The 12,880-nt window shown below is 39.8% G+C and overlaps 1 protein-coding gene across 1 annotated transcript in view; it reads left to right on the top strand.

Moving 5' to 3' along the window:
- LOC126260926 (probable 2-oxoglutarate dehydrogenase E1 component DHKTD1 homolog, mitochondrial) overlaps window positions 1-5,421 on the top strand; it is a 322,465-nt gene extending 317,044 nt beyond the window's left edge. Inside the window, exon 19 of the mRNA XM_049958422.1 lies at window positions 4,889-5,421. Within this exon, the coding sequence (XP_049814379.1) occupies window positions 4,889-4,996 (108 nt within the window). The 3' untranslated portion in view covers window positions 4,997-5,421. The remainder of the gene's footprint in view (window positions 1-4,888) is intronic.
- The last annotated feature ends 7,459 nt before the right edge of the window (window positions 5,422-12,880 follow it).

Raw genomic sequence — 12,880 nt, forward strand, 5'->3', positions numbered from 1 at the left:
ACAGTGCTACAAATTCTGCAGTTCAATTGGCATGCATGCACAATAATGTGAATAACTAGAGAGGCAGAACTGCCTTATTTCAGTCATAGACTGATGAAAATCAAATCCATGAGCAAATTTGAGGGTGGTTTTGAACGATTTTCCACATTCACATTGTCATATAATGGCCCTGCACTACACCTTAGTCAACCATCTTAAAAAATGTGGCTTTCAAAACACATTTTATTCAACTTTAGATGTGTGCTAAACAACATTAAAACATGGAAAACATGAAATTAATGCAAAAAATCTATTAAAATGCTAAGTTTTTAAGTTTTGTAAGGAAGAAAAGAGCTGTACTTGGTATCAAGCTTCTTTTTTAAAAAAAAGTTTATTTCCTGTTTCTCCACACTAAGGAGTATTAATATGGAGCTTAACATTATGGGAATATGAATAAAAAATTTTATGAATATTTTCTAGCTATTGGAAACTCAAGTACCCTGGCTTTAATTGCATAAGGATATAGTTTCAGATTGTTGAATCAAATAAATGTAATCCATATTCATATTAATCATTCAAAATATGTACTTTGTATATCCTATTAGCCATTTAGGCATCAAAGTAATATACATTAAAAACAGTAGTTTTGTGTACTTATTGACAAATTTAGTTCTTGGGGCACAACATGTTTTCAAACTCACCAAATAAGCTATATCAAAACTGGCAATTTTAGAAAATTGATCCTCCTTGGAAAACTTTTTGTGGACACTCGTGTGTGTGTGTGTGTGTGTGTGTGTGTGTGTGTGTGTGTGTGTGTGTGTGTGTGTGTGTGTCGGTGGGTGGGTGGGTAGGTGGGTGGGCAGGCACATGCATGCACATGTGTACACATTGGTGCGTGGGTGGGTGTGTATGCAAACTAAACTTTTCTTCATGTTTGTTCCAACCATATGATGCACACTTTCCTTTCAGACTCACAAATAGTTTTCCTAGAATGATATTAATTTTTATATGTAGTTCTGTACATAGCTATAACAAATGTTCAAATAAATTTGAAAATGATGGGGAAAAAAGACTGGCTTATAGCTTCCAACATCCTTAGTTGTATCAGTGGTGTGACAGGTTGTATCAGTGGTATGCCAGAGCAGATATAATGCATCTTTCTATGAGTGGTTGCTTTATGATTGCATATTGTTAATATAAGGTGTATAATTACTGTTGTCATTTTACCACTACTTCCTAACTTTTTTTAAACAGTGCTATAAACACTAAATACCTTGCTGTAATGCTATCAGACTTAGTTATTCTGCCATTTTCATTCCACTGTACATCAAAAAGCATATATTACATATGGTACAATTAACAATTAATGTTGTTATAGTTCTAAAGAATTCCTTAATGTATTACAATAAAAATGTAGTGTTTCACTAGAAAGGTAGACAAATGCCTTATCAGTTAAGTCTGGGTTCTCTTGTCCAGTGTTCCCCTCTCCAATTCCTTTCTCCTCCCTACAGATTGAACCCGTGATTCCAAAAGTTAGGAGAATGTTTGTATTTTTTATAAATTTCTGTTGGCTGTACATGTAGTTGCATATCCTGAAAGTATTGGTCACCTCATCTTTCTCTTGGTGAATATAGCAATTGTGTTGTTATATCCCAGTTTACTTTATTTTCACCTTTTTCCTTCATAGGCTCATGATGAAAATATATTATTTAAGGTTTTTAGTTATTTATTTATTGGCCCCTTTGCTTACAGCCACACAGTTAATCCAAGCATACAGTGTCTTAAAAGGTTAAAACAAATTGCAGTTCCTTGTAGAATCATACAGAAAATTAAACATATAATGTCTTGGAAATTAAACCAAAATAAAAGTTCAGACAGAAATACACAGGCACCTTATCTTAACAATCAAGTTTCAAACACATACACTCACCTCCACTCACCTCCTTACACACACACACACACACACACACACACACACACACACACCAACTTAACTGTTACATTTCAGTTCCAACTTTTAAAACAAATGTCTAAGTTCTTAAACAAGAGGATTAACATATGAGAAGGAGGTGCCTGATGCATGCAGACCAGCTCCATAATCAGCCAGTGGGCTTCCCTTTTCTATCAAGGGCAGACAAAGAAGATGTGATTAATGTATTGGAGCTCCTTGCAGCCACAATATGGTGATGCTACAAGGTGGAGTCTATAAAGCTGTTGTCATTGCCAGCAGTGGTAGAATTTCAACCTACCAATGATCCTCAAAAACCTTCTCTCATTACCTATGCTAGTTGAGTTGCATTTCAGAGAACACTTTTCAGCATATCATCGAGTCTTCAATAGTGAGTCCATAAGTATTACGATAGGGATACTTGCTATGAAGATGCCATATCTTAGTGCTCATTTAATGGCTAGGAGTTCATGCATGTTATTTAATGCCTCTTTCAGTAAGAAAAATAGTTCACTCTTTTTTATTTTTGATGCCTACATAGGCACAGCTGACAGAATCCTTGTATGTAGACCCATTGGTACCTGGCTACTGTTCAAGGAGGCTTTCTAAATTGCTGTTATTGATTAATTGGTTCTCAAAATAGCCCAGATCAATACCTTTTCATGAATGCAAGAAATCGGTCATCAGAGATAGTCTTGTAGGTAATTATGTTCACTTTTACTGAAAGATGAAAATGAAATCAGCATGGCTAGATGGTGAATTCAATATTGTTATTCATAACAAGTCCAGTATCTACCACTGCACCTCCTCAGCTGGTACAACATAACACATCCATGTTTCCTTTACTGAAATGCCTTTTACCATTTCTTATTTCAGTTCAGCATCTACAAACATACTTTGCAAACTACTGCAAATTGCATGGCAAAGGATACATAGTATTGCACCATGTATAACATTTTCTTTTGTTCCAATCACATATGGTCCATGGGAAGAATAACTGCTTAAATGTGCCTCTGTATGCTGTAATTAGTTTAATCTTGGCTTTGTGGTTCCTTTGGAAGCAGTACGTAGGAAACTGAAATATGTCTCTAGATTTTTCACTTAAAACTGGTTCTTGAAACTTCATAAGTAGACTTTTGTGGGATGACTGACATCTGTCTCCAAGGATCTGTCACTTCAGGATTTTCAGAATTTTTGTGACACTCCCTCATGGGTCAAACAGATCTGTCACCATTCATGCTGGCCTTCTTCACATATGCTCAATAACCTTTTAATCCTATTTTGTGTGGCTCCCACACACTTAAACAGTATTCCCAGATGGATCACACAAGCAATATGTAAGCATTCCCCTTTGTAGACTCACTACATTTTCCCATTATCCTACCAATAAACTGAAACATGTCACCTGCTTGACTTATAACTGAGTTTATGTGATCCTTCTATTTAATATCTCTACAAACTGTTATGCCCAGCTATTTGTTTGAGTTGATTGATATCAAATGTGATTCATTGATGTCACAGTCATATGGCATTACTTTTCTGCATTTTGTGAAGTCCACAGTTTCACACTAATGAACAATTATAGTAAATTTCCAACCTTTGCAACATTTTTATTAATATTAAGTGCCAGATAATTCATAAATAACATGAAAAACATATACCAAAACACACTGTCCTCTTCCTAAAATTACTTGTACTTCTGTCATTGACTCTCCGTCCAAGATAATAACATTCTGCTTCCTCCCTGCAAGACTGTGAGTTGAGGTTTACATGACTGATGTTTTGGGGTTCCATGCTGGTTGGTGTGGAGGAGCTCACCCTGTTCAGGACATGGTACTCATTATATATGAGCTCAGAATATGTTCTTAGTTCTTTAACATACATGCATCAGTGAGATTGGTTGGTAGTATAGCAGATGTCTTCTGCTAACCTTCTTGCAGGTGGATGACACCTGGACTTTCTTCCATCTTCTATGCACACTGTTTTATTCAAAGAATGTAAAATATGTTATTGTTAAAATTGGAAACAAGTTGATGGTAAATTCTGTATGCAATCTGACATAGATCCCATTGGACAATTTTCCATGTTTAATTTTAACAATTACAGCTGTTACTGAGTACCAGTGATAGTAATATATGTACAGTGGTGTGGGAAGTTAACTGTAGCAGTGATTCTGCCTGTTTCTTTGTAAAGGAACTCCAGAAAATGCAGTTCATCACCTCTGCTTTTGTTTTGCTACCTTCAAATTCAGTTCCTATGTCATATATGTGTGTATGGAGCCTAACTTAGGCTCCAGTGGCAGCCCTTACAAATGATCAGGACCACTAGACTTACCAGTGACAATCAAGGGCATGTGCAGTGATAGATCATGTACCTTTGCAATGGAGACGGTGTCCATTGGGTCCGCAGTTCGTGGGCTTGCGGTAGCGTTCTCACCTCCCACGCACAGGTGTCCCGGGTTCAATTCCCGGTGGGGTCAGGGATTTTCTATGCCTCGATATGACTGGGTGTTCATTATCATTTCATCCTCATTCACTCGCAAGTCACCGTAGTGGCATTAAAGAACTTGTGGAGCAGCAGCCTAACCGCCCCGCAAGGGGTCTCCCGGTCACCAATGCCATACGCTCATTGGTGTCCATTGGAAAGGAAAGCACTTGTGGTACCTTGATAAATGAGTTTCAATAGTTCAGCAACACGTCTATACAGACAAAACTTTTAATCACCGCACATACAATTTAGTACAATGCTATCTAAGAATGCAATTTCTTTGGGAGCTGTCTGGTAACATGTGAAATGGCATCTATTTAGTTACTTATTTTCCCCATATGGTTTAATACATCCTTCACTTTTGTGGCTCTAAAGACCTGTTCGCTAATTATGTTACATTATCTGTCTCTCATTAATTTTACTAACTTTTTTGCCTAGTGACTAATTTTTTCCTATAACTTTCCTTTTTTTCAGTTAAGATATGCTGGAAGACCACCCCTAGCAGCAGCAGCTGTTGGTGTTGCTCAATGGCATCAGAAGGAAGCACAAAGTGTGATTAGTCAACCATTCATTATGAAATAGGTAGTACCTGAATCTCATTGCAGTTAATAACAATGATAAACAATTAAGAGAGACATTTTGCTCAGTTACAATGATGTATTTTTTTTAACATTAAAGCAGCACTGCTCTATTTCTTTAGTTCTGTGTAAGGGATGTATCTGTAACATAGAGCAGATCAGGGAATATAGTATTAAATGAACCTTTTTACCTATGTAAGATCCTTTTACAATGGACATTATTTTAGTTATTTCTGTGAGCAGCTGTATGAAGTTTTTGTTACAACCTACTGACTGGCATAAACAATGTATTAGGTGTACATTTTATCTATCTGACATCCTTTACACATAGATAATACTTTAATTATGTTATTGTGTTGCTGATCCCTACATGGAACTTAAAAAGGACATCAACATTCATATTTGTGTTTCAGTTACCAAGCAATAAATACAAACTAGTGATTGCATTTCATCCAACTGTACCCCTGAATTTCCAGATCATAGTTAAAATTTCCCTTAACCAATTTTTCTGCTATGTGAGAGCATGTTTTAGTTCACTGTTGTAATAGTTTTGAATTGCAATATCACTTTGAATATTTCAAGGTCAGTTAGGATTGAAAAAAGATGTACATGAAACTACGTTTTGTTTTTTGTTTTTTGAGAAATACTGTTCATGTGTAAAATTGTTACAAAATTATGTCACAAAATTTTTTATGTTTCATTATGTAGACCATATCCACTGTGAAAACTCAAACTGATTATGACTGTATCATCATAGATTTAGAAAAATGGGTCAGTTGATTCCTCCTCTCACTCTAATTGGCCACTTATATGGTCTGTCAATGAGAGGTGAATGAATGTTGCTTTGGCCTGTCAGGAAGGCATAACTACTCTCTCATCCAGGCATCATGAGTTTGAACAGGTCATGAGGGAATCAAGAGTCTATTGAAGGTGAGGGTGAGTTCGGAAAGATAAACAGATTTCAGTAAGACTCTTTATTGACACACCAAGCTGAAGCAGATGTAGGTGCGTGCTCTCATCCAGTGGGCTCAGCCTGACACCAAACTACCACTTCTTTGTGCCCGTGCAGTGTAGGTGGCCATGGCTGGGGACCACATACACTACTGAGGTGGGATGCTGACGATGTGCTGCAGTGTGGGTAAGCTGATGCCAGCACAGCATTCTTTCAGGCCAGAAAGACGGTTAGCACAGGTAGTGGTGACTTGACAATGGCCTGCTGAACCCACAGGATTCTGCGGATATCCTGGTGGTGTCAAAGTTCGACCTCAAGGAGTGTGGCTGGCAGCTGCCTGGCAGATGCTGTCTGGCCCAAAACACAGGTCCACTGAGCTTGTCACAGGACTTTTTGCTTGCCTGAGGGTCATCGAGCCCACCTATTCATAGCGTCCCTGTGCCAAGTTGTTATGCTGTCTGGCACTGAAAGCACACTCAAGCGACTGGCGCAATACTATGTTAGTGCCTAGTTAAGGCCTTGTACCAAATGATAACATGATGCCAGAGGGCTGGCGGGTCAGATGTGGATCACCCTGCTTTCTCATTCCTCTGCATTATAATATTCCATTCACACCGTAATAACACCTTCTGACACACTCTACATTTTTAGAGAAGCCTTGCTCTATATTCACGCTCCTGTGTGCAACACAAGAGATCATTTTAACTTCATAGTTTGCACATTTTTCATCCAGAATACCTACAATTTACTTGGCTGGGTTCAAATAGCTCTGAGCACTATGGGACTCAACTGCTGTGGTCATTAGTCCCCTAGAACTTAGAACTACTTAAACCTAACTAACCTAAGGACAGCACACAACACCCAGCCATCACGAGGCAGAGAAAATCCCTGACCCCGCCGGGAATCGAACCCGGGAACCCGGGCGTGGGAAGCGAGAACGCTACCGCACGACCACGAGATGTGGGCTACAATTTACTTAGCATATCACAGTTTGGGTTCTAAAATGGTTGTTCAGCTGAGAACACTATTTATACATTTGCTTATCAGATAGTACATTCCTTAAATAATTTTATATCACCAGTTGGTATTTTTTATGATCTCTCCAAGGCCTTTGATTATCCTGTTGTGTAGAACAAATAGTGTCATACCAACAATTGATGTAGCATACAGGAGTCAGTAACTAGAGTAGGATGCTCAAAATTTTTGGGCTTACACATTGATGAAAGATTGAACTGGAAAAAGCATATTACTGAGTTTTCAAATAATTACTTTTGCTCTTCGTATAATTGCTGACCTTGGAAACAAACATATCAACTTGCTGACATATTTCACATATTTTTATTCAATAATGTGGTACGAAATAATTTTCTGGTGTAACTCATCACTTAGAAAGGAAGTATAGGTTGCACAGAGGTGAGCAGTAAGAATAATATGTGGTGTTCACCCACAGATGTCACATAGGCACCTCTTGAGGAAGCTGGGCACTTTAACTGTGCAATTACAATACATATTTACACTAGTGAAATTCATCATAAATAAGCCATCACAATTTGAGAAGACCAGTGATGTACATACTACAACAATAGAGGGAAAAATGACCTTTATTACCCATTCTTAAAGCTGTCAGTGGCTCAGAGAGGTGTTCAATATGCAGCAATAATTTTTTTTTTATCATTTGCTCAATAGCATAAAATATCTGACAGGTAATGAAGCAAGTTTTAAATCTAATTTAAAAGCATTTCTCCTGGACAACTCTTTCTAATGCATTCAAGAATTTCTACTTAAAAACTGGCATCAAGTTAAAAAAAACTGTTTTAAGTGTAGTTGCATGAGTAGGAATAAAATGATAGTGTGTTCATTAAAGTTAGCACTCGTCACATATACATATCCTGTAAACTGACTTGTTCAATATAAACAACCTTTGCATGCAGGAAATTACTTTTATTTTGAACATGTTGATGTGCTACCAATCCAATGGTTTTCAGAATTTCAGGCTTCATAGGTCATTCCATCATTATTGTTTCAAAAAAAAGTCACTGCATTGTGTAGAAATGAAATGAACACTACATAATTCTTAAGGCTATGGATCTACTCAAATGCCAACAGATTTTTTGTTTAATCCAAAATGGAATATAACAATATTATGAAAAGGAAAGTTGCCACCCACTATATAGTGGAGATCCCAAGTTGCAGATAGGCACAACAAAAAGACTGTAACAAATAATGCTTTCAGCCCATAAGACCTTCGTCAAAAATAGACAAACACACACACACACATTGTGTGTGTGCGTGTGTGTGTGTGTGTGCACGTTTTGTGTAGTTTTGATGAAGGTCTTACTGGCTGAAAGCTTTATTTGTGACAGTCTTTTTGTTGTGCCTACCTGTGAATCAGCATCTCCGCTATATGTGAGCAGCAACTTTCCTTTTCATAATATACACTCCTGGAAATTGAAATAAGAACACCGTGAATTCATTGTCCCAGGAAGGGGTAACTTTATTGACACATTCCTGGGGTCAGATACATCACATGATCACACTGACAGAACCACAGACACATAGACACAGGCAACAGAGCATGCACAATGTCGGCACTAGTACAGTGTATATCCACCTTTCGCAGCAATGCAGGCTGCTATTCTCCCATGGAGACGATTGTAGAGATGCTGGATGTAGTCCCGTGGAACGGCTTGCCATGCCATTTCCACCTGGCGCCTCAGTTGGACCAGCGTTCGTGCTGGACGTGCAGACCGCGTGAGACGACGCTTCATCCAGTCCCAAACATGCTCAATGGGGGACAGATCCGGAGATCTTGCTGGCCAGGGTAGTTGACTTACACCTTCTAGAGCACGTTGGGTGGCACGGGATAAATGTGGACGTGCATTGTCCTGTTGGAACAGCAAGTTCCCTTGCCGGTCTAGGAATGGTAGAACGATGGGTTCGATGACGGTTTGGATGTACCATGCACTATTCAGTGTCCCCTCGACGATCACCAGTGGTGTATGGCCAGTGTAGGAGATCGCTCCCCACACCATGATGCCGGGTGTTGGCCCTGTGTGCCTTGGTCGTATGCAGTCCTGATTGTGGCGCTCACCTGCACGGCGCCAAACATGCATACGACCATCATTGGCACCAAGGCAGAAGCGACTCTCATCGCTGAAGACGACACGTCTCCATTCGTCCCTCAATTCACGCCTGTCGCGACACCACTGGAGGCGGGCTGCACAATGTTGGGGCGTGAGCGGAAGACGGCCTAACGGTGTGCGGGACCGTAGCCCAGCTTCATGGAGACGGTTGCGAATGGTCCTCGCCGATACCCCAGGAGCAACAGTGTCCCTAATTTGCTGGGAAGTGGCGGTGCGGACCCCTACGGCACTGCGTAGGATCCTACGGTCTTGGCGTGCATCCGTGCGTCGCTGCGGTCCGGTCCCAGGTCGACGGGCACGTGCACCTTCCGCCGACCACTGGCGACAACATCGATGTACTGTGGAGACCTCACGCCCCACGTGTTGAGCAATTCGGCGGTACGTCCACCCGGCCTCCCGCATGCCCACTATATGCCCTCGCTCAAAGTCCGTCAACTGCACATACGGTTCACGTCCACGCTGTCGCGGCATGCAACCAGTGTTAAAGACTGCGATGGAGCTCCGTATGCCACGGCAAACTGGCTGACACTGACGGCGGCGGTGCACAAATGCTGCGCAGCTAGCGCCATTCGACGGCCAACACCGCAGTTCCTGGTGTGTCCGCTGTGCCGTGCGTGTGATCATTGCTTGTACAGCCCTCTCGCAGTGTCCGGAGCAAGTATGGTGGGTCTGACACACCGGTGTCAATGTGTTCTTTTTTCCATTTCCAGGAGTGTAGTTTAGCATACAAAAGTAGATCATTGGTAAACCTTATGGCTACCTTGCAGCTCTTGTAGATAGGTTCAACTTTCCTCTTTCTCATCCATGTGATGATTTCACTGAATGTGGAGAGACTGCTGTTGCTCTTTGCACAATATTTGAAATCTTCAACCAGCTCATAGAAAGAAAGGGGAAGTATCAGAGCTGGAATAGACAGAACAGAGAGATGTTTATGCTGGTATGTCTTTCAATAGATTGTGGGAAGCTCTCAACTATAACATCATAGTGGCAATGTTCTACAAATATTCTTCAAGGGATAATACATTATAATTATGAAACAGACTTTCTACAATACCATTGTGCATGCACTGTATTTCTTACAGGTAGATGATGTTACTGTGTCTAGTTTTCACCATGTACATGGTACTCTGGCGAAATTATTATGACACTTAACACTGTGAGTCTGCTTGTGAGATGTAAGTTGGCTGTTCTTTGCCACTATGAACTATTGTCAATTATTTCAAGAGTAGGTTTACAGCACAAAAGCTTTATAGCCGGAACTGTATGAAGTGCAGTATGTATTTTTCCCTTACCTGCCTACAAAAGATAACTGTGAAACCTGAATTGACCATCAGTCATAAATACGATAAAAGTGGAACTAAAAGTGGTTAATTTGGTTTGGGCTACATTAATGGGACTATCTATTTGTTACCAATAGTTTTTAGCCAGCTGTAATTAACAAGAGAAGAGACATCAGCTACTGAGACCACCAAAGCAGGTAAAGTCACATATGTACAAAGTCAGTGAAGGCTGAAAATTTACTGGGAATCAGTGTCTTTGCCTTTGGTTTTTGTGGATGAAGACATCAGAACTACATGACAAGGCCTAACATTCATGTTGCTCTCACTTGCTATCACCTAACGCTATCACCTAACAGAAAATAATCCTGCTGTCACATTCACCCACATGCAAAGCCTCCTAAGGTAAGTGAAAGCACTGCAACTGAGCAAAAATGCTCCAACAATTGAATGCACTCTTTTGTCTTTCTTTACATGACAGATCCACAACTGTTTATCCTCCAAAACAGAATCTCAGAGTGTGATTCATAACAAAATGCTCAGATATATGTTTCAGTAATTGACAGATGAAATCCCACTGTGTCTATCAGAAATTACTTAGTCATTTAAAATTAGATGACTTTTCCAGGTAAAATAAATTTCCTTAGACTTCCAGTTTCTCTTGAAAAATAACCACACCAAAGCAGCAACCTTAATCATCTGAGGAAAGTGTTTGTTGTACTGAATCCATTAGTTGACATAATAACAAAATTTATGTAAATAAAGACTTTATAATTTACCAGAAATGCAACGAGTTAATATCAGTGGAAGGTGAAAGTAGAGATAATAATATAGGGATTATATATTAGTACTTGGAAAACTCTGAAACTGTCAATTTTATATAAATTACTGTATCAGTTCTGAGACATGTCATGACACAGAAACTAAATTTTGTATGTGACACAAAAATTTATTACATCACTGAGAATTAATGGTTATCCACTTCAATATTTATATTTGTTAAAGGCAGATTACTTTGACGCTTAAAACGAAAGCATGATTTATGATTATCTTCAAAGTAAACCTTTTTGTATTATTTAAATGATTATGGATGTGAAACATTTTTTTAAGTTGATGATCTAAAATTATATATCTTTATGACTGACTCTCATTTAGAAAAGATATTTATATTCATATAAAGTAAACTTACATTGATGCTGAGTGGGAAATGTCTGCAGTAAGAAATAATCAGAAATGGGAATACTATTGGCTGTAAACAAAATTAATCTGCTAAGGGAGCCTTTGACTAATTTCCCTTGAAACTGATAATGCAGAGAACAATTTTTAAGAGATAGTAGAGGGCACACAGTACTGCATGTGGCATTTTGTGAAACTAAACAGTGCTTCAGGAACTGCTGCATTTAGGTATTGTTGATTATTAAGAAGACTGTGATGGGGAATTTGATTCTGCAACAGTTGGGAAATGTCTTGTAGGCAACCGACTACAGTACTTTGAAGAAGAAGGCAATAAGGGAAGGCAGCATGACATTGCATTGCCTTCTTTGGATCCATAGTACAAGTGCCTGCTCATTGTTATAGAAGACAGAATGACTTACCATGAATGAAGCCAGTGCTCCATAATTGAACGTCTACTGTTACATTTTCTAAGGAGAACCTGGTAATAGCCATAGTGCTAGGCAATCAGCCACATACTGCTACAATTGGCTAACTGAGAGGTTGTGCAGAATCGAGGAAATTACTTTGAGAAGCATATGAGAATTCCGTAATGAATAAAAACTCTGTACTCCAGATTCCAATTTCCCCTCTTGCACACTCACCTCCCACCCTTCCTCTGCAGACACCTATGATCACTTTACTTCCCACCAAGATCAGTCATATAAAATTATTTACAACAGAAACTTTTCTAACAATGGAAAATCCAGGATAGAATGTAATAATATTATGAAAAGGATAGTTTCTACTCACCACATAGTGGAGATGCTGAGCTTTTGGCCAACAAGGCATTTGTCAAAACAAACAAAACACACAGACACACACACACACACACACACACACACACACACACACACACACACACACACATGCAAATGCAACTCACACATACAAGACCACAGTCTCAGGCTGCTGAGGCCAAACTGTGAGCAGTAGTGCACGATAGGAGAGACAACCAGGTGGTGGCAGTAAGGAAGAGGCCGAGGCAAGAGGGGGAGGGATAGCAGGGTGGGGATGGGGGACTGTAAAGTGTTGCTTGTTGGAGCATACAGGGACACTGTGGAGAGAGGGTAGGGCAACTAGGTGCAGTTGGGAGGGTAGACAATGGGTGGAGGGGGTGGGGGGGGGGGGGGGGGAGGAGAGTGGGCAGTGGAAAAGGAGGGAAATAAAATCACTGTGGGTGTGCTGGTGGAACATAGGGCTGTGTAGTGCCTGAAAGGGAATAGGAAAGGGGCCAGATAGGTAAGGAAAATGACTAACAAAAGTTGAGGCCAGGAGGGATATGGTAATGTAGGGTATATTGC

This window comes from Schistocerca nitens, chromosome 5 (genome assembly GCF_023898315.1).
Source record: "Schistocerca nitens isolate TAMUIC-IGC-003100 chromosome 5, iqSchNite1.1, whole genome shotgun sequence".
Taxonomy (NCBI): domain Eukaryota; kingdom Metazoa; phylum Arthropoda; class Insecta; order Orthoptera; family Acrididae; genus Schistocerca; species Schistocerca nitens.